At 41.4% G+C, this 23,666-nt stretch overlaps 1 protein-coding gene across 3 annotated transcripts in view; it reads left to right on the top strand.

Annotated features, from left to right (window-relative positions):
• Window positions 1-23,666, top strand: part of APRT (adenine phosphoribosyltransferase) — a 93,334-nt gene that overhangs the window by 39,897 nt on the left and 29,771 nt on the right. For all 3 annotated transcript variants that reach the window (XM_073616782.1, XM_073616781.1, XM_073616783.1), the window contains one exon: window positions 21,952-22,097. In XM_073616782.1, coding sequence (XP_073472883.1) covers window positions 21,952-22,097 — 146 coding nt within the window. The remainder of the gene's footprint in view (window positions 1-21,951; window positions 22,098-23,666) is intronic.

Here is a 23,666-nt window from a genome sequence, read left to right on the forward strand (position 1 = left end):
GTTCCCACAAACAGAGCTTTCTTTTGGTGGTATTTGATCACCTCTGCAGTTTTTATTTTTTGCAAAACAAATAAAAAAATACCGAAAATTTTGAAAAAAATAAAAGTTTTGCTTTTGTTTCTGTTAAAAAATTTTGTAAATAAGTAAGTTTTCTCTTTCACTGATGGGCACTGATAAGGCGGCACTGACAGGCACTGATAAGGCGGCACCGATAAGGTGGCACCAATGAGCGGGCACTGATGGGCACTGACGATGGGCACTGATATGCGGCACTGATGGGCACTGGTAGGCAGCACTGATGGGTGGCACTGATATGCAGCACTGATGGGCATTGATAGGCGGCACTGATGGGCACTCATGGGTGGCACTGGGTGGCACTGGTGGGCACTGATGGGCACTGATAGGCGACACTGATGGGCACTGAAAGGCTGCAAAGATGGGTTCTTATGGGTGGCACTGATGGGCACTGATAGGCGGCACTGATGGGCACTGAAGAGCACTGATACGTGGCACTGATGGGCACTGATATGTGGCACTGATAGGCATCCCTGGTGGCACTGGCAGTAGTAGGCATTGGAGTGGGCACTGATTGGCAGCTGCCTGGGCATTGATTGGCAGCTGCCTGGACACTGATTAGTATTTCCCTGGGGGTCTAGGGGGCATACCTGGTGGTCCAGTGTGGATGGTTTCCCTGGTGGTCCTGGGCGACTTCCCTGGTGGTCCTGGGTAGGATCCAAGGGGGGCTGTGCTGATAATCAATCAGCACAGACCCCCCTGTCAGGAGAGCAGCCGATCGGCTCTCCTCTACTCGTGTCTGTCAGACGCGAGTGAGGAAAAGCTGATCACCGGCTCTTCCTATTTACATCGTGATCAGCCGTGATTGGATACGGCTGATCACGTGGTAAAGAGACTCCATCAGAGACTCTTTACCTAGATCGGTGTTGTGGGGTGTCATATGACGCCCAGTCAGGATATTGAAACCACTTTGCCGCCGTCATTCTGCTATATGGCGGGCGGCAAGTGGTTAAATACATCCTCCTGGGCATGACGTCCGCAGCCGTAGAATTACCTACGGTCAGCGGACCAAAGGCGATGGGATGAAGGAATTTCGGAAAAATAGTAGATTATAAAAAGTTGGGCTTACAGAAGGTTGACAGTTGATGCAAAACAGAGAACATATTGAGCTAAAAAAAGCCAAAAATCGAACTAATGCTCGTCTTCCACTAGTGCGACCTATCATGCGACTTGGGGCTGTAAAGTCGCACGACAAGTTGTTCCCCATTACTTCCAATGAGCACCGTTCACATCTGTGCAACTTCAAAGCAGTCCCTGCACTACTCTGGTCCCACTTTGATGCAACTCGAGGTTCATAGACCCCAAGAATACACAGGCACTGTTCACAGTCGCATCAAAATCAGAGAACAACAGGCTAGTAGAAGGAGCTGTGAGCTCCAAGAGCGTAGCCTTTCATTCCACAGAGACAGTCCTGACCCCTTCCTTCCACCCCCTGCTGGTGACATCATTTCCTCTTCTGGTTCAAGCTGGACAGCATGGAGCTGACTACTTCCTGGTTTTCCTGAATTTACAGCTATTCATCACAACATCACCCCAGCAACTCTCCCAGTTACCCAGATCAGTGTTTCTCAACTCCAGTCCTCAAGGCGCCCCAACAGGTCAGGTTTTCAGGCCTTCCATTATTTTGCACAAGTGATTTGATCAGTTTCACTGCCTTAGTAATTACCACAGCTGTTTCATCTAAGGTAAATACTGAAAACATGACCTGTTGGGGCGCCTTGAGGACTGGAGTTGAGAAACACTGACCCAGATCATGCAAGGAGCCTGTGGGATGCAGTAGAACTGCCAGGACTACATACTTATGATGAGCATTACTCCCACTTATATCTTGCAAGTGTTTTTAATCTTGTGCAATAAATGATACTATTTTAATACTACACTTAGATGTTTTTTATGGTTGAGAACACAGGTCATTATATACTCAGGTCTGAGGATAGCTCAGAGCTTCCAGTTTGGAGACTCCATCCACTAACTTCTAGAAGTTTCTCTTAACTTCCAGATCCCGGGGGAGGTACCAGAGACCTGCATCTGTGAGTCATCCAGCCTGGCCTGCAGTAAACTCTGACCCAATTTCAGACTTACAAGTTAACTATAAGTCATAACATAGATTTGCCTGCACTAACCCTAGTAGCACACTAGAGGTTACTACATAACCTATAGCCTAATGACCCCAAGCATTGGCGTCAGGGACCACCATAATAACCCTCAGCATTGGTGTCAGTGGCCACAACAATAACCTCCAGCATTGTTGTCAAAGATCACAATAATTCCCAGCATGTGTCAGTGGGTGCAAATAAAACCCCAAGCATTGGTGTCCATGAACCCAATAGAAGCCACCACTATTGATGTCAGTGGCAGTACTTCCCAATCACGCTGCTCTCTCACCCCTATCCAACCAGGATTATACTTGTTCAGTTGGGCAGAGATCACTCAAACTGACAGTATTAACTACAGAAGATGTCCTTTTAGCGCTGGATGTTGGGATGTTCTCTGCTATTTTGCAAGTTCCTGTGATGAAGAGGACGTAGTGCACCCCCACACACATGAAACGCTATGATTGGGCAGCAGCCCCCACCCCCTCCCTCTTCCTTGTTCGAGCCCTGCAGAATATGGAAAGGTTGTGGGTTTTTGTTTTTTTTTTATTCGCTCTTTCCAATTTTGAGATGTCCTGGTCAAACCAGGTTAAACACATGTGGGGGGAAAATAATTTAGCCTGAATGGGTTTTCTAAGCCTGCTGCCTTTTTTCCCCCTCAAGAAAAGCTACTCTACACTCTACAGATGCTCTCTTCACAGCTGGAAAATGGGTTCACATCTTCATTAACTTGTACAGGGATCATTCTCCAATATGCTTATTCTTGGTAACAGTACAAGTTAATAATTTAGCTAAGAATACCCATTCACAACTCCTATCAAATTGACCCTTAAAATGTTAGACATAAATACATTCCTTAAGCTATAATCATTAACCACTTAAACCTTTTGGCTGCCTAAAGACCAGAGGACTTTTTACAATTTGGCACTGCGCTGCTTTAACTAGTGATTGCGCAGTCGCAATGTTGTACCCAAACGAAATTTGGGCCCTTTTTCCTCACAAATAGAGCTTTCTTTTGATGGTATTTGATTGCCTCTGCGATTTTTATTTTTTGCGATATAAACGGAAAAAAAAGGAAAATTTTGAAAAAAAATGATATTTTCTACTTTTTGTTATAAGAAAAATCCAATAAACTCAATTTTAGTCATACATTTAGGCCAAAATGTATTCAGCCACATGTCTTTGGTAAAAAAAAATGTAAATAAGAGTATATTGGTTTGCGCAAAAGTTATAGCGTCTACAAACTAAGGTACATTTTCTGGAATTTACACAGCTTTTAGTTTATGACTGCCTATCTCATTTCTTGAGGTACAACCCCCCCCCCCCCCCCAATGACCCCATTTTGGAAAGTAGACACTCCAAGGAATTTGCTGAGAGGCATGTTGAGCCCATTGAATATTTAAGTTTTTTGTCCCAAATGATTGAATAATGACAAAAAAAAAATTTTACAAAAAGTTGTCACTAAATAAAAACTTGTGATATGGTTATATGTGGAATTGCACCCCAAAATACATTTGGCTACTTCTCCTGTGTACGGGGATACCACATGTGTGGGACTTTTTGGGTTCCTAGCCAGAAAACCAAGCACCGCCTTCAGGATTTCTAAGGGCGTAAAATTTTGATTTCACTCCTCACTACCTATCACGGTTTTGAAGGCTATAAAATGCCAAGATGGCAAACACCCCCCCCCCCCAATGACCCCATTTTGGAAAGTAGACACCACAAGCTATTTGCTGAGAGGCATGTTGAGTCCATGGAATATTTTACATTTTGACACAATTTGCGGGAAAATGACAAACTTTTTTTTTTTTTTTTGCACAAAGTTGTCACTAAATGATATATTGCTCAAACATACCATGGGCATATGTGGAATTACACCCCAAAATACATTCTGCTACTTCTCCTGAGTACGGGGATACAACATGCGTGGGACTTTTTGGGAGCCTAGCTGCGTACGGGGCCCCGAAAACCAATCACCGCCTTCAGGATTTCGGATTTTTCGAAGGCCATAAAGTGCCAAGATAGCAAAAACCCCCCCCCCAATGACCCCATTTTGGAAAGTAGACACCCCAAGCTATATGCTGAGAGGCATGGTGAGTATTTTGCAGCTCTCATTTGTTTTTGAAAATGAAGAAAGAAAAGAAGAATGTATTTTTTTTCTTTTTTCAATTTTCAAAAATGTTGCAAAATACTCACCATACCTCTCAGCAAATAGCTTGGGGTGTCTACTTTCCAAAATGGGGTCTTGGGCATTCCATGGCCTCCGAAACTGTGAAAGGCAGTGAGGAGTGAAATCAAAAATTTACACCCTTAGAAAGCCTGAAGGCGGTGCTTGGTTTTCAGGGTCCCATACGCGGCTAGGCTCCCAAAAAGTCTCACACATGTGGTATCCCCGTACTCAGGAGAAGCAACAGAATGTATTTTGGGGTGTAATTCCACATATACCCATGGCATGTTTGAGCAATATATTATTTAGTGACACCTTTGTGAAAAAAAAAAATGTGTCTTTTTCCCGCAACTTGTGTCAAAATATAAAATATAAAATTCCATGGACTCGACATGCCTCTCAGTAAATAGCTTAAGGTGTCTACTTTCCAAAATGGGGTCATTTGGGGGAGTTTTGAACTGTCCTGCCATTTTATGCACAACATTTAGAAGCTTATGTCACACATCACCCACTCTTCTAACCACTTGAAGACAAAGCTCTTTCTGACACTTTTTGTTTACATGAAAATTTTTTGTTCTTTTGCAAGAAAATTACTTTGAACCTCCAAACATTATATATTTTTTTAACGCAAAGGCCCTACAGATTAAAATGGTGGGTGTTTTTTTTTTTCACAGTATTTGCGCAGTGATTTTTCAAACGCATGTTTTTGGGAAAAAATATACACTTTTTTTCATTTTAATGCACTAAAACACACTATATTGCCCAAATGTTTGATGAAACAAAAAAGATGATCTTATGCCGAGTACATGGATAGCATACACAACATGCTTTAAAATTGCACACAAACGTGCAGTGGCGACAAACTACATACATTTTTAAAAGCCTTTAAAAGCCTTTACAGGTTACCACTATAGATTTACAGAGGAGGTCTAGGTCTACTGCTAAAATTACTGCCCTCGATCTGACCTTTACGGTGATACCTCACATGCATGGTGCAATTGCTGTTTACATTTGACGCCAGACCGAAGCTTGCATTCACCTTTGCGTGAGAGCAGGAGTGGACAGGAGTGCTTTTTTTTTTTTTTTTAATTTTTTTTTTTTTTGCTTTTTTATCTATAACTGTTCCTTTCATTTTTTAAATCATTTTTATTGTTATCTCAGGGAATGTAAATATCCCCTATGATAGCAATAGGTAGTGACAGGTAATCTTTTTGAAAAAATTGGGGTCTGTTAGACACTAGATCTCTCTTCTGCCCTCAAAGCATCTGACCACACCAAGATCGGTGTGATAAAATGCTTTCCCAATTTCCCAATGGCGCTGTTTACATCATAAAATGCTTGTAGCTTCCAGTTTTTTAGGCCATATTGATGATTGGAGCCGTTCTGATCTCTGATCAGCTTTATGGTCAGCTGGCGGAACCACCGGCTGCATTCTCAGGTTCCCTGTTGGGACAGGAGAGCCAAAGAAAACCATGGAAGACGGTGGGGGGGGAACATTCCCTCCCACTGCATGTAAAAGCAGTCTAGAGGCTAATTAGCTGCTAGGATTGCTTTTACATGAAAACCGACTGCTGGCTGAAAAGAATGATACCAAGATGATACCTAAACCCGTAGGCATAATTCTGGTATAACCACTCAAAGTCCAGCAACATGCCAGTACGTTGCTGGTCCTTGTCAGGCATATATTGTAATCTTTTTTTCATGCAGCCTGTGGGCCGGTGGGTATGCCCACCATTAGAATACCTCCCTTTATCCACCCACTTCTAATGATGGGCATACATGCACTATTTTGTTTTTAACTGTGGTGGTGAAATCACCTCCGACAGCGATGGAGTCACGGCTTTATGTATCCTGGGAGCAAACACTGTTGCTGTCAAGATAAATAAATCCGCGCTGCAACTGAATGGCATACCTGCTAAGCAAATGATGGCTAACAATAAAACAAAGTAACATTACAGTATAACAGCAAGACATACCATACCTGCAAAGAAAATACAAAAAAACATAGTAAAAAATAAAACATTTTTTAACGCAATCTGTGCCTAAAATATATATATGTCGAAGCATGGGGGCATCCGCCCCAAAAGTTAGGAGCAAATCACTCCTCCACCCCTGCTGCCCTCATGCTTCGGCATATATGCTCTTTTTTTAACTGTGGTGGTGAAATCACCTCCGACAGCGCTGGAGTCACAGCTTTATGTATCATGGGAGCAAACACTGTTGCTGTCAAGATAAATAAATCTGCGCTGCAACTGAATGGTGTACCTGCTAAGCAAATGATGGTTAACAATAAAACAAAGTAACATTACAGTATAACAGTAAGACATACCATACCTGCAAAGCAAATACAAAAAAAAAACATAGTAAAAAATAAAACATTTTTTAACGCAATCTGTGCCTAAAATATATATGCCGAAGCATGGGGGCATCCGTCCGCAAAAGTTAGGAGCAAATCGCTCCTCCGCCCCTGCTGCCCCCATGCTTCGGCATATATGCTCTTTTTTTTAACTGTGGTGGTGAAATCACCTCCGACAGCGCTGGAGTCACAGTTTTATGTATCGTGGGAGCAAACACTGTTGCTGTCAAGATAAATAAATCCGCGCTGCAGCCGAATAGCGTACCTGAAAACAAAAAAATGCACTTTCTTTCTTGTATCCTGGCTTCTGTTTACATTACAGAAGCAGAGGAAGCGTCTCATTTGCCAGGAGCGATCGCGAGGGGGGGGCCATGAATCAGTGGCCTACCCCTCAGCACAGATCATTCCTGGAATGATGCCGACCGCCTCGGGCACCGGGGGGGGGCGCAAAGCGCCCCCCGTCCGCGGGAAGGGAGTAGCGTACCCATACGTTACTCTGCCTGCCCGTGCCATTCTGCCGCAGTATATCTGTGTGAGGCGGTCGGCAAGTGGTACAATCAGCACATCCATTAGTGGAGTGTCCATCGATAGACCCTGCAAAACACATAATGAAAGACTAAGTGAGTGTGGTGTGGGTGTAAATGTATATGAGACATCCCAGGACCTCTGACCCATACACACGCAGAGTCAATGCAGGGTCAATCGATGGACACTCCACTAATGGATGTGCCCATTGTACAGTCATCTTACTATATCCTGGGTTTTCAGACCCTCCATCCTGATCCTATTTTGTGGTTGTTCGCTCCTGTTCCCGGTTGTTTGACCCCGTGATCTCCCACCTAGTCCGCCCGATTTCTCGGGCGGGACGGTGTGGGGACTTACATTGGTTTGGGTTCTCTCGCCTCAACCCTGGATGAGTCAAACCTTTCCAGGCTATGTTCATCCCATCATAGTAGCTGCAGGTCCATACCCATGAGATACTCCATATGTAAAGTACCATCATTATATTACACCCTGTTTCCTAGCTGGAGAGCCACATGTATTAAATATACGAGATGTAGGTCCATCTACTTATCTATTCATTATTTTATTTATTTTTATAGCATCCTACTCCTAATGATTGGCTCAAGGGTGCCAGGTTCATAGCTTGTATCATTATTAATTCATTTTACTGTCTTCTGTGTTTTAGATGTCTTATATTATGTACTGTTTATTATGACAATTATGTATAATACTTTTTCTATTATTGTCATTTGTACCAATCATGTCCTTTTATGTATAAATAATAAATATGTGACTTTTTTGCATTGAATATGGTTATATAGTACTTATATATTGTCCCCAATAATATTTATTCAGTTTATTCATTATAGGGACTACCCATTGGGGACTGGTTACAATTAATAGTCTTTGCTAATATATTAAAGATACAATATCCCTTACTAACAGAGACACACCTCACTCATAGTCCAGCATCCATTTCTTTGTTTTTTATATAATTTATTAACCACTTAAAGACCGCCCACGGCATATGTACATTATATATATATATATATATATATATATATATATATATATATATATATATAATGTCATTTCATGCAATAGATACTGTGGGCGCATGGAGCGGGAGCCAATCAGCAGGCCCGATGTCCGCTTGCCACCCATGATTGCTCCAGAGGCAGAATGGTGAACTGCCTATGTAAACAAGGCAGATACCCATTCTGACAGGGAAGTACACAGAGATTTTCTGTTCCTTGTAAAGCCTCGTACACACAATCAGATTTTCGAACTACCGTTCATCAGTTTTTTGTTGCATGCTAGTCTCATGTCAAAACTGAAGAGGTTACACGCCATACGAAAATTCTGGTATGACAGAATACAACTTCAGAAGTGACGTCATGTGTTGAATAGTTAAGTGTTCTTGCATAGCAAGACCACTTACTGTTATCTCACATATATATTATTAAGTGTTCTTGCATAGCAAGACCACTTACTGTTATCTCACATATATATTATTCTTATTATTATAGCCAAATTTACCACCCTAACTCCTCCCACAGTTTTTACACTACATAGACAAGTAATATACCGAAACGTGCGGATTGTTCCCGAATGGTGTGCTATTACTTTGTGGAACGTTTCGCCGAATGGTTCACGAAATATCGTCGTTTTTGCGGCGAAATTGGTCCCATAGGAATGAATGGGGAAACTAGAGTGGGAGATGACAAAAGCTGGAAAATCAGAACATGATTTCTAAACTGCCGCCACTCCCTCATTTTCAAGCCCACCTACACAAATCTTATATCAAAACGTTCAGCTATCCCTGCTGCCACTAAACATGTCCACGGCTAAGCCATAGTCCTGATAGTTTTCACAATATGACCATTTGTTTGCAACTCACGCCGTCCATTGACATTCATTGAAACTACACTCTAGCCCCCTCCAAATTTGAAGGGCAATTTCTAAACTGCGACTGTGCCTTCATTTTTAATATTTCAGAGACATACTATACATCAAAATCTAGGTCTGGGTCTTGTGATTCTCACAATATAAAGATCTTCGCTGTAGGATGTATAGTTTTTAAAATACGGCCATTTGTTTAGAGGTCATTTCAGGAAATTTTAGCCATTAATCAGAGTGTACTGTTAGTGTTTGTTTTGTTGCCATGGTTACCAAAGCTTCTGTTATACACAGGGGGGAAGGTGGCTGGAGCATCTCAGCTGATTACAGAGCCCGGGGGAGGGGACAGACACACCATGTACTGATTTATAATAGAGGAATATGATGGGGCAGTTTTGATGGGGTAATTCTGATGGGGCAGTTTTGATGGGGTAATTCTGATGGGGCAGTTTTGATGAAGCAGTATTTGGGAAGCATAAACAGGGCATGAGCGTTGCTAGGAAACAGTGGTTGTAAACACAAGATGCTGAGACACTCCAAATGCATGTGACTTCATCTGCTAGACTTGATAATGCTTGTAGACTCCTCCCACAGTTTTCACACTACAGAGACAAATAATATACCGAAACGAGCGGATTGTTCCCGATTGGTGTGTTATTACTTTGTGGAATGTTTTGCCGAATGGTCCACGAAATGACGTTTTTGCGGCGAAATTGGTCCCATAGGAATGAATGGCGAAATGTTCAAAACTGGAGTGGGAAGTGACAAAAGCTGACAACCCCATGATCAGCCAAAACATTATGACCACCCCATGATCAGCCAAAACATTATGACCGCCCCATGTAAAAAAAAAAATATTTTTGAAAAAAAAAAGTAATTTTTGAAAAAAGTAAAAAAATAATTTTTGAAAAAAAAAAATCATTTTTGAAAAAAAAAAAATATATTTTTGAAAAAAAAATATTTTTGAAAAAAAAATTTCTTTAAAAAAAAAAATTATTTTTGAAAAAAAAATATATTTGAAAAAAAAAATATTTTTGAAAAAAAAAAATTTTTTGAAAAAAAATTACTTTAAAAAACATAATAATTTCGAAAAAAAAAATTATTTTTGAAATAAAAAAATTCATTTTTGAAAAAAAAATTACCTTTGAAAAAAAAAATTACTTTTGAAAAAAAAATCATTTTTGAAGAAAAAAAAATCATTTTTGATTAAAAAAAATTCATTTTTGAAAAAAAAAATTACTTTTGAAAAAAATGTTCAGCTCTTTCAGCGAATGATGGAACTTTTTTACTACTATTTATACTTTTTAAAATATTAAGCTTTTTAACACTTTTCACAGTTACTCAAGCCACTCCACCCCACCCAGTTACTCCGCCCACTCCAGTTGTAGAGGCAAGAACACTTTCACAATTTCCCCAGAAATTGTACCTTTTCTAGTTCTTATTATTATAGCCAAATTTACCACCCTAACTCCTCCCACAGTTTTTACACTACATAGACAAGTAATATACCGAAACGTGCGGATTGTTCCCGAATGGTGTGCTATTACTTTGTGGAACGTTTCGCCGAATGGTTCACGAAATATCGTTGTTTTTGCGGCGAAATTGGTCCCATAGGAATGAATGGGGAAACTAGAGTGGGAGATGACAAAAGCTGGAAAATCAGAACATGATTTCTAAACTGCCGCCACTCCCTCATTTTCAAGCCCACCTACACAAATCTTATATCAAAACGTTCAGCTATCCCTGCTGCCACTAAACATGTCCACGGCTAAGCCATAGTCCTGATAGTTTTCACAATATGACCATTTGTTTGCAACTCACGCCGTCCATTGACATTCATTGAAACTACACTCTAGCCCCCTCCAAATTTGAAGGGCAATTTCTAAACTGCGACTGTGCCTTCATTTTTAATATTTCAGAGACATACTATACATCAAAATCTAGGTCTGGGTCTTGTGATTCTCACAATATAAAGATCTTCGCTGTAGGATGTATAGTTTTTAAAATACGGCCATTTGTTTAGAGGTCATTTCAGGAAATTTTAGCCATTAATCAGAGTGTACTGTTAGTGTTTGTTTTGTTGCCATGGTTACCAAAGCTTCTGTTATACACAGGGGGGAAGGTGGCTGGAGCATCTCAGCTGATTACAGAGCCCGGGGGAGGGGACAGACACACCATGTACTGATTTATAATAGAGGAATATGATGGGGCAGTTTTGATGGGGTAATTCTGATGGGGCAGTTTTGATGGGGTAATTCTGATGGGGCAGTTTTGATGAAGCAGTATTTGGGAAGCATAAACAGGGCATGAGCGTTGCTAGGAAACAGTGGTTGTAAACACAAGATGCTGAGACACTCCAAATGCATGTGACTTCATCTGCTAGACTTGATAATGCTTGTAGACTCCTCCCACAGTTTTCACACTACAGAGACAAATAATATACCGAAACGAGCGGATTGTTCCCGATTGGTGTGTTATTACTTTGTGGAATGTTTTGCCGAATGGTCCACGAAATGACGTTTTTGCGGCGAAATTGGTCCCATAGGAATGAATGGCGAAATGTTCAAAACTGGAGTGGGAAGTGACAAAAGCTGACAACCCCATGATCAGCCAAAACATTATGACCACCCCATGATCAGCCAAAACATTATGACCGCCCCATGTAAAAAAAAAAATATTTTTGAAAAAAAAAAGTAATTTTTGAAAAAAGTAAAAAAATAATTTTTGAAAAAAAAAAATCATTTTTGAAAAAAAAAAAATATATTTTTGAAAAAAAAATATTTTTGAAAAAAAAATTTCTTTAAAAAAAAAAATTATTTTTGAAAAAAAAATATATTTGAAAAAAAAAATATTTTTGAAAAAAAAAAATTTTTTGAAAAAAAATTACTTTAAAAAACATAATAATTTCGAAAAAAAAAATTATTTTTGAAATAAAAAAATTCATTTTTGAAAAAAAAATTACCTTTGAAAAAAAAAATTACTTTTGAAAAAAAAATCATTTTTGAAGAAAAAAAAATCATTTTTGATTAAAAAAAATTCATTTTTGAAAAAAAAAATTACTTTTGAAAAAAATGTTCAGCTCTTTCAGCGAATGATGGAACTTTTTTACTACTATTTATACTTTTTAAAATATTAAGCTTTTTAACACTTTTCACAGTTACTCAAGCCACTCCACCCCACCCAGTTACTCCGCCCACTCCAGTTGTAGAGGCAAGAACACTTTCACAATTTCCCCAGAAATTGTACCTTTTCTAGTTCTTATTATTATAGCCAAATTTACCACCCTAACTCCTCCCACAGTTTTTACACTACATAGACAAGTAATATACCGAAACGTGCGGATTGTTCCCGAATGGTGTGCTATTACTTTGTGGAACGTTTCGCCGAATGGTTCACGAAATATCGTTGTTTTTGCGGCGAAATTGGTCCCATAGGAATGAATGGGGAAACTAGAGTGGGAGATGACAAAAGCTGGAAAATCAGAACATGATTTCTAAACTGCCGCCACTCCCTCATTTTCAAGCCCACCTACACAAATCTTATATCAAAATGTTCAGCTACCCCTGCTGCCACTAAACATGTCCACGGCTAAGCCATAGTCCTGATAGTTTTCACAATATGACCATTTGTTTGCAACTCACGCCGTCCATTGACATTCATTGAAACTACACTCTAGCCCCCTCCAAATTTGAAGGGCAATTTCTAAACTGCGACTGTGCCTTCATTTTTAATATTTCAGAGACATACTATACATCAAAATCTAGGTCTGGGTCTTGTGATTCTCACAATATAAAGATCTTCGCTGTAGGATGTATAGTTTTTAAAATACGGCCATTTGTTTAGAGGTCATTTCAGGAAATTTTAGCCATTAATCAGAGTGTACTGTTAGTGTTTGTTTTGTTGCCATGGTTACCAAAGCTTCTGTTATACACAGGGGGGAAGGTGGCTGGAGCATCTCAGCTGATTACAGAGCCCGGGGGAGGGGACAGACACACCATGTACTGATTTATAATAGAGGAATATGATGGGGCAGTTTTGATGAAGCAGTATTTGGGAAGCATAAACAGGGCATGAGCGTTGCTAGGAAACAGTGGTTGTAAACACAAGATGCTGAGACACTCCAAATGCATGTGACTTCATCTGCTAGACTTGATAATGCTTGTAGACTCCTCCCACAGTTTTCACACTACAGAGACAAATAATATACCGAAACGAGCGGATTGTTCCCGATTGGCGTGTTATTACTTTGTGGAATGTTTTGCCGAATGGTCCACGAAATGACGTTTTTGCGGCGAAATTGGTCCCATAGGAATGAATGGCGAAATGTTCAAAACTAGAGTGGGAAGTGACAAAAGCTGACAACCCCATGATCAGCCAAAACATTATGACCACCCCATGATCAGCCAAAACATTATGACCGCCCCATGTAAAAAAAAAAATATTTTTGAAAAAAAAAAGTAATTTTTGAAAAAAGTAAAAAAATAATGTTTGAAAAAAAAAAAATCATTTTTGAAAAAAAAAAAAAAAATATTTTTGAAAAAAAAAATATTTTTGAAAAAAAAAAATTATTTTTGAAAAAAAATAATAATTTCGAAAAAAAAATTATTTTTGAAATAAAAAAATTACCTTTGAAAAAAAAAATTACTTTTGAAAAAAAAAATCATTTTTGAAGAAAAAAAATTCATTTTTGAAAAAAAAAATTACTTTTGAAAAAAATGTTCAGCTCTTTCAGCGAATGATGGAACTTTTTTACTACTATTTATACTTTTTAAAATATTAAGCTTTTTAACACTTTTCACAGTTACTCAAGCCACTCCACCCCACCCAGTTACTCCGCCCACTCCAGTTGTAGAGGCAAGAACACTTTCACAATTTCCCCAGAAATTGTACCTTTTCTAGTTTTGTATGTATTCTTTAGTTTCTGAGCATGCATAGTCTTGCTCTTACAATTTTTTTTGGCTGAAACCGTACTGATTAAACGAAAATTGGAAGTTGAGTTCACATCCGACAAAAATTTTATAGTCTGCATACCCAGCTTTTGTTGGATGAAAAATCTGAATTGGCTGTTGAAAGCACTGTACTAACGATCCGAAAATTGGCAGATCGTTCATCGGACTAAATTTTACTTCCAATTTTCCTATCGTGTTTACGGGCCTTAAGCAGGAATACGGATCTCTGTGTTCTTCCTGTCAGTCCATCCCCCACACAGTTAGAAAACACACCTAGGGAACACACTTAACCCTTTGATCGCCCCTGATGTTAACCCCTTCCCTGCCAGTGTCATTTATACAGCAACTGCTTTTTTAACACTGATCACTGTATTGGTGTTACTGGTCTCCAAAAAGTGTCACTTAGTGTCAGATTTGTCCGCTGCAATGCCGCTAAAAATTGCTGATCCCCGCCAATACCGCTAAAAACCATAAAAAAAAAATTTAAGTCCATAAACCTAGCCCATAGTTTGAAGACACTATAACTTTTGTGCAAACCAATCTAAATACGTGTATTGGGATTTTTTTTTTAACAAAAATATGTAGAAGAATACATATTGGCCTAAATTCATGAAGAAATTGACAGTGCCTGGTGGGTGCTGTGTTGCTTTAAGGACGCTGTATGGTGCGCCAGAAAGCGCCTCATCCACCAGCGGGAGAGGATGTCCATCGAGGACTGTCGCAGATTGGTTCACAGTCTGTTTAGAGACTATAACTTGATGGACTTTAAGGAAGAAGAATCCCCCCCTCATGTATCCTTTGGCAGTTCAATAAAGCTCCTGGCCTGTGAACTCTTTTTCCCCCTCCCCTATCCCCCCCCACCCCCATAACACCCGTTGCTTGTTGAAATACAATTTGTCTGAAAAAGTTATATGACTTGCTAGTTACATGTTTTTAGTTAATGCTTTCAGGGTAATGCGGCGTCATGCATGATGTGATGTTTGAGGGTATTATTACTCTGCTCAACACATTTAGGCATCATATTGCAGGATGAATGTAATTTATTTGTATGCTTGGAACTGTATTGTTATGCAGTGTATTTATTAGCTGCGTCGCAGTACAGAGTGGAATGTACCCTGTTGAAGTATTTGTTTTTTGTATATTTTTATGCAAAATAAAGTATACATTTTCAATCAAAAAAAAAATTAGATTTTTTACATTAAAAAAAAAAAAATAAAAAACCCGCAGAGGTGATTAAATACCACCAAAGAAAGCTCTATTCAATTTTATTTGAGTACAGCGTCACACAACCGTGCAATTGTCAGTTAACCTCCCTGGCGGTATGATTATGTCAGATTTCTGATGTTGAAAGAGGTACAATTATTTTGCATGGAAGTTTGGTGTTTTATATTGTAGGCCTGTAATTCTTAGGAATAATTCACTTAAATCTGTCCAAACAAGAGTCTAGTAGACAGCCCGGGTATGATAAAGTTTGAAACACGAAATCATAAATTATAATATAATAAATAACTATAAATAATTATACCAAATAATAATATAATAATAATAAAAATCATTCAATAATGTAATCAAATCAAAAACACTGAAATTTGCTCAGTTGCAGAATTGTCGCTGTCATTACTTTTCAGTGTTTGATGACGGATCTCCCCAAAAATCACTATCGCTCAATTCTGCGAGTGATTCTAATTTATTATCGCTAAAACCTCTTTTGCTGTAAAGGGACGGTTTTGGTTGCTATGGACAATCTCCAGTTTCCAGGCAGAAAGAACAGTTTTTATAATATAAAACTGCATGCAGGGCACTGGAGAAACCACTAGGGACAGAGGGGAGGTGAAATAATTTCATACAGTAATGTAATCTGTAGGATTACAGTATACTGTATGTATTGTGTGTGTTTCACTTTTTGACGAGCCGCTCACACTGCGGGGAGACATCGCAGGATCCAGGGGACAAGGTAAGTAAGCTCTTCCTGGATCCTGCGATGCCATCCCAAGTCTGGCTCGGGGTTACCGCTTTTGGTTCTGAAATTCCACCCCAATCCAGACTCGGGAATACCGCCAGGGAGGTTAAAGTACCGCAGTGCCGTATCGCAAAAAAATTGCCTGGTCATTAAAGAGGAACTGCATTCCTCTCACATAGTTTGTAATTATATCTTTGTCATTCCAAAGCTTCCCTCCAACCACTTTGCATATTATTTTATATATATATATATATATATATATATATATATATATATATATATATATACTGTGATTTTGTACTTGCCAAATATGCTGCAAAAATCTCACTCCACTGAGTCTGGCTGCAATCACTTTAACTGTGGGCAGCTGAAGCTGCTGCCTGTTACTTCCTGGATTTACACAGACACACAGAGCATAGCTCCCAACTGTCCCTGATTTCGAGGGACAGTCCCTGATTTGGAGCAATGTCCCTCTGTTCCCCATCATTTGTCCCTCATTTTTGTCTGATCTATATAGTTGTATATGAAATTTACTTTTTATCTTTCAAAAAGTGTTTCCTAGTGCTAAACCTTTAATCCAAACTCTACATTGCTGTGTTTGTATAATTTAAAAGCCAATATAAAGTAATAGTAGTGGTAAAAAAAAGCCCTTGTGGTTGGGAGGTATGACAGAGGCACACCTGCAGCTCTCATTGGCCCTCTTATGACTCATCCCCCCCTCCCTTCCTGGAAACTCATGAGAGTAATGCCACGTACACATGAACGGTTTTCTCGTCGAAAAAAGATATGACGGCTTTTCCGATGGGATTCCACTCAAGTGACTCACGGTCACGCAAAAGTTCGCTGAAATTATGACCGTCAAGAACGCGGTGGCATACAACACTACGACGAGCCGAGAAAATTAAGTTCAATGCTTCCGTGCATGCGTCAAATTGTTTCCGAGCATGCATAGGGATTTTGCGCTTCAGAATTGCCACAGATGATCGCATTTTCAGATAGGAACTTTTCCCGACCGAAAAATTGAGAGCATGCTCTCAATCTTTTGCCTGGCTGGAATTCTGCCAGCAAAAGACCGATGGAGCATACACACGGTCGCATTTTCCGATGAAAAACTCTCATCAGTCTTTTGCGGGCCGAAATTCCGATCGTGTGTTGCGGGCCGAGAAGTGTAGCCAGTGTCAGAGCTAGGGTCATGCACAGGAGATCAGGCAGAGGGAGCAGGGAGCAAGCCAAAACCGGGTGAGGGTAACCTGGAATGGGAGAAAGGCAGGCAGAGGATCAGTGTACAGGGGTACATGGGCAGAACACCAAGGCAAGTGTGTAAGCGGGGGTAGAGTGTAGCGCTTACACAGAGGAAACCACACGTACCGACTTAATAAACCAGGCAACGTTTATTACCAGAGAGACGGTAGTAGAAAGAGTATTTACAACAGTAAGGCACGTAGTTTCACTCCAAGCATGGAGGCACAGATACACAGCACAGTCACTTCTGATATAAGCGGTAATTGTATTCGTCAGCACTATAGGCACTTTCCACTGACTGACACAGTATAAACCCAAGCACACGATGCGTATCTGTAGAGGCTGCTATTCACACACGTTACCCGGTAACAGCGGTATTCCTTCAGCAGATGGATATAGGCATCTGATCTGCTTGTCCCGCCCTCACATCGAGGGGACCGGTTTTATTATCCGCAATGGGGAATCTTTTATCTGACCAGGATTGCTGATGCAGGACTCCGTGGGAACCCTGAGCTATCCCTCACAAGCCTATCTTCTCCTAACTCTCCCTGACAAGGGGGTTCCCTACCCCTGTCTATGCACACACGTGAACTGAACTAAACGTGGCTGGGCTTTCTTATATAAAGTATCCACCCAAAAATGGCCGACCAAATCTCCCGAGATTTGCTGTCCTATCAGGACAGCAGGCTTCTCCAAAATGGTGCTGGAGACAATGATAGAGGCCAAACAACTCTGAACATATGTACACATAAACATATTAAATAGGCTGGAAAATGAGTATATACACTTGGTAACCCACTACTAGGGATGAGCCGAACACCCCCCTGTTCGGTTCGCACCAGAACATGCGAACAGGAAAAAAGTTTGTTCGAACACGCGAACACCGTTAAAGTCTATGGGACACGAACATGAATAATCAAAAGTGCTAATTTTAAAGGCTAATATGCAAGTTATTGTCATAAAAAGTGTTTGGGGACCTGGGTCCTGCCCCAGGGGACATGGATCAATGCAAAAAAAAGTTTTAAAAACGGCCGTTTTTTCAGGAGCAGTGATTTTAATAATGCTTAAAGTCGAACAATAAAAGTGTAATATCCCTTTAAATTTCGTACCTGGGGGGTGTCTATAGTATGCCTGTAAAGGGGTGCATGTTTCCCGTGTTTAGAACAGTCTGACAGCAAAATGACATTTTGAAGGAAAAAACTCATTTAAAACTACCCGCGGCTATTGCATTGCCGACAATACACATAGAAGTTCATTGATAAAAACGGCATGGGAATTCCCCAAAGGGGAACCCCGAACCAAAATTTAAAAAAAAAATGACGTGGGAGTCCCCCTAAATTCCATACCAGGCCCTTCAGGTCTGGTATGGATATTAAGGGGAACCCCGGCCAAAATTAAAAAAAAAAAAAATGACGTGGGGTTCCCCCTAAATTCCATACCAGACCCTTCAGGTCTGGTATGGATTTTAAGGGGAACCCCGCGCCAAAAAAAAAAAAAAAAACGGCGTGGGGTCCCCCCAAAAATCCATACCAGACCCTTATCCGAGCACGCAACCTGGCAGGCTGCAGGAAAAGAGGGGGGGACGAGAGTGCGGCCCCCCCCCTCCTGAACCGTACCAGGCCACATGCCCTCAACATTGGGAGGGTGCTTTGGGGTAGCCCCCCAAAACACCTTGTCCCCATGTTGATGAGGACAAGGGCCTCATCCCCACAACCCTGGCCGGTGGTTGTGGGGGTCTGCGGGCGGGGGGCTTATCGGAATCTGGAAGCCCCCTTTAGCAAGGGGACCCCCAGATCCCGGCCCCCCCCCTGTGTGAAATGGTAAGGGGGTACAAAAGTACCCCTACCATTTCACTAAAAAACTGTCAAAAATGTTAAAAATGACAAGAGACAGTTTTTGACAATTCCTTTATTTAAATACTTCTTCTTTCTTCTATCTTCCTTCATCTTCTGGTTCTTCTGGTTCTTCTGGCTCTTCTGGTTCTTCCTCCGGCGTTCTCGTCCAGCATCTCCTCCGCGGTGTCTTCTATCTTCTTCTCCTCGGGCCGCTCCGCACCCATGGCATGGGGGGAGGCTCCCGCTCTTCTCTTCTTCTTCATCTTCTTCTCTTCTTCTCTTCTTCTCTTCTTCATTTTCTTCTCCGGGCCGCTCCGCATCCATGCTGGCATGAAGGGAGGCTCCCGCTGTGTGACGGCGCTCCTCGTCTGACAGTTCTTAAATAACGGGGGCGGGGCCACCCGGTGACCCCGCCCCCTCTGACGCACGGGACATGACGGGACTTCCCTGTGGCATTCCCCGTGACGTCACAGGGAAGTCCCGTCAAGTCACCGTGCGTCAGAGGGGGGCGGGGTCACCGGGTGGCCCCGCCCCCCGCTATTTAAGAACTGTCAGACGAGGAGCGCCGTCACACAGCGGGAGCCTCCCGCCATGCTAGCATGTGTGAGGAGCGGCCCGGAGAAGAAAATGAAGAAGAGAAGAAAAGAAGAAGAGAAGAAGATGAAGAAGAAGAGAAGAGCGGGAGCCTCCCCCCATGCCATGGGTGTGGAGCGGCCCGAGGAGAAGAAGATAGAAGACGCCGCGGAGGAGATGCTGGACGAGAACGCCGGAGGAAGAACCAGAAGAGCCAGAAGAACCAGAAGAACCAGAAGATGAAGGAAGAAAGAAGAAAGAAGAAGTATTTAAATAAAGGAATTGTCAAAAACTGTCTCTTGTCATTTTTAACATTTTTGACAGTTTTTTAGTGAAATGGTAGGGGTACTTTTGTATCCCCTTACCATTTCACACGGGGGGGGGCGGGATCTGGGGGTCCCCTTGTTAAAGGGGGCTTCCAGATTCCGATAAGCCCCCCACCCCCAGACCCCCACAACCACCGGCCAGGGTTGTGGGGATGAGGCCCTTGTCCTCATCAACATGGGGACAAGGTGTTTTGGGGGGCTACCCCAAAGCACCCTCCCAATGTTGAGGGCATGTGGCCTGGTACGGTTCAGGAGGGGGGGGCCGCACTCTCGTCCCCCCCTCTTTTCCTGCAGCCTGCCAGGTTGCGTGCTCGGATAAGGGTCTGGTATGGATTTTTGGGGGGACCCCACGCCGTTTTTTTTTTTTTTTTTGGCGCGGGGTTCCCCTTAAAATCCATACCAGACCTGAAGGGTCTGGTATGGAATTTAGGGGGAACCCCACGTCATTTTTTTTTTTTTAATTTTGGCCGGGGTTCCCCTTAATATCCATACCAGACCTGAAGGGCCTGGTATGGAATTTAGGGGGACTCCCACGTCATTTTTTTTTTTAAATTTTGGTTCGGGGTTCCCCTTTGGGGAATTCCCATGCCGTTTTTATCAATGAACTTCTATGTGTATTGTCGGCAATGCAATAGCCGCGGGTAGTTTTAAATGAGTTTTTTCCTTCAAAATGTCATTTTGCTGTCAGACTGTTCTAAACACGGGAAACATGCGCCCCTTTACAGGCATACTATAGACACCTCCCAGGTACGAAATTTAAAGGGATATTACACTTTTATTGTTTGACTTTAAGCATTATTAAAATCACTGCTCCTGAAAAAACGGCCGTTTTTAAAACTTTTTTTTGCATTGATCCATGTCCCCTGGGGCAGGACCCAGGTCCCCAAACACTTTTTATGACAATAACTTGCATATTAGCCTTTAAAATTAGCACTTTTGATTTCTCCCATAGACTTTTAAAGGGTGTTCTGCGGCATTTGAATTTGCCGCGAACACCCCAAATTGTTCGCTGTTCGGCGAACTTGCGAACAGCCAATGTTCGAGTCGAACATGAGTTCGACTCGAACTCGAAGCTCATCCCTACCCACTACCTCTTGCAGCCAGCTAGGCTGCCCTGCACTATAGCTGTCTACAAGTGTAAAAGGGAACTGTGATGTGTAAAGGGGCACTATCACGTGAAGGGGACTGCAATGTAATGGGGAGCTCTGATGTCTAATGGGGCACTATGACATGAAGATGGCTGTAATGTAATGGGGCACTGTGATGTTTGAAGGGAGCGCCAATGTAATGGGGCACTGTGACATGCAGGGAAACTGAGGACACTGTGGGACTGCTGTGAAGGGGGTTTGTGGTGTAAAGGAGGAGCTGTGATGTTAAGGGGAGTTGCGATGTGAAGGGGGAGATGAGGACATTTCTGTGATGTGTAATGCCCGATGGAAAATGTGTGATAGGACCTTGTTGTCAGAAATTCCGACCGTGTGTGGGCTCCATCACACATTTTCCATAGGAATTTCCGACACACAAAGTTTAAGAGCTTGCTATAAAATTTTCCGACAAAAAAATCCGTTGTCAGAAATTCCGATTGTGTGTACACACGACGCACAAAGTGCCACGCATGCTCAGAATAAATTAAGAAACTAAAGCTATTGGCTGCTGCTCTGTTTATAGTCCCGTAGTACGTGTTTTAAGTCACCGCGTTCAGAACGATCAGATTTTCCAACAACTTTGTGTGACCGTGTGCATGCAAGACAAGTTTGAGCCAACATCCGTCGGAAAAAATCCATGGATTTTGTTGTCAGAATGTCCGATCAATGTCCGACCGTGTGTACAGGGCATAATAGTGTAAACATAGGATTTGGACCTCTGCCGGAAGAAAAGTGTACCAACTGGACCTCTGCTATAGAATGATATGCTTTGTTCATATTTCGTGTCTGAGGTTTATAACTAATTCAAGCAACTTATTTCCTTACAGGTTGTAATTCATCACCTGTCCACTTGGATCTGTTCAAAAGTCCAGAAAAGAAAACCCCTGGCTGGTATCTGTCACTGATGGCTCCCAATGAAAAAGGATCAAACTATGCCTGGCTCGACCCATCAAGACTGTACTGTAATCAGCATGTAGGTGTTTCATAACTGTTCCATACTTTTAAGTTGAATAGACAGTCAAGTACTAGGCAATAATAAAATCACTTTTATTGATTATTTACTGAAGAGATTCTTCATACTGAGGCTACAGCGTTGATACTCCACCACAAGTTTTCAATGGATCATGTAATCCAGTTAAAAGCCAATTTTAGCCCAAAAAAATTATTATTTTTTTTCTTTTGGATCGAGCAGGGAAGTTTTACAGCCTTTTCCATTATTTAGGAAGGCCATAGATCCTGGGATTTTTCTTTCCTGCATGCATGGTGGGGGAATGACAGAGCTATTGTGTTCTCCAGGCGGGGGCGTGCCTGAAGAATACAATAATTATTGCTAGCGGCTATAGCCTCTGGCAATAAAGGCATGCTGAAAGGCCGACGTGCTGATTGTACCTAAGTCGATCAATGAATAAACTTGGGTATAATCAGCCTATCCATACATGGATCGAATCGCGCCCGTTCCCTGCTAAACCGACCACAGGGACCAGCCGAGATTCTAACCACCTATGGCCGGAAACAAACAAAAGCCAAAATTGGATGGAGGTTAGATTTAATCTTTTTTTATAAAATATAAGCGCACCTTTTGTAATAAAAATGATCTGTTTTGTTGTTCCTCATACCCGATCAAGCTATTGCCAGTAGCATTAATATTTATGTTAAATCAGCATATGCTTTCAATTAAGGGTCTGCAAGCTTATACAAAATGAAACAAGGAAAGGAAGAGAGAAGAGGGTGGGGGGATGCTGTCAGGTATTTAATGTGTATGTAGAGCCTTTTTAAAATTTGCATAGAGTAGGGGAAAGGTAACACTAGTGTTGCGTTATTTTTGCTGTCTGTATCCCAGAACAAAGTTTGTGGAGGAAACCGACAACTCTCCCTCCTTTTACCAGTCAATTAAGTTATGTGATTCAGTATCTTCCCATTGGAAGAGTACTATTTTTTTTATATATTAATTTTTGTTGATAATTTGAAACTTGAGTGACAGTTGAGTTGCCCTGGTGCACAGTCATGTTGAAACGGGAAGGGACCATTCCCAAACTGTTCCCACAAAGCCGGGAGCATGACATTGTCTAAAATGTCTTGGTATGCTGACACCTTAAAGCGGGGGTCCACCTATTTATCGTTTTTTTTTTTTTTTTTGAGTTCATTCACAAACTTTTCTTCTCAGCATTACATACTTACATATTGTGTGTAATATGTCCGCCTGTGTCAGATTTCGTCGGAAAGAATAACTTATATTATTCACTGCAGGCGGTTTCCATCTTCATTGTGGGCATTTGAAGCCCACAAGCATTTATTTCCTGGATGTGGTGAATGCTGTGCTCCCAGCATTCACCGCTCGTTCCCGCACATGCTCAGTGGCATCCTGGGAAGCCTGAGACTAGCTCCCAGGAGTCTGGAAGAGGCTAGAAACACGCCTACTCCCACGGGAGGAGAACCAGGAAGTGCAAAGAAGAATAGAAAAATAAAAGGTAATTACGGCGATTTAAATTTTTTTAAAGGGCATGTCAGCATCTAGGCAAGGAAGAGAATACATACAGATATT

This window comes from Aquarana catesbeiana, linkage group LG02 (genome assembly GCF_042186555.1).
Source record: "Aquarana catesbeiana isolate 2022-GZ linkage group LG02, ASM4218655v1, whole genome shotgun sequence".
NCBI lineage: Eukaryota > Metazoa > Chordata > Amphibia > Anura > Ranidae > Aquarana > Aquarana catesbeiana.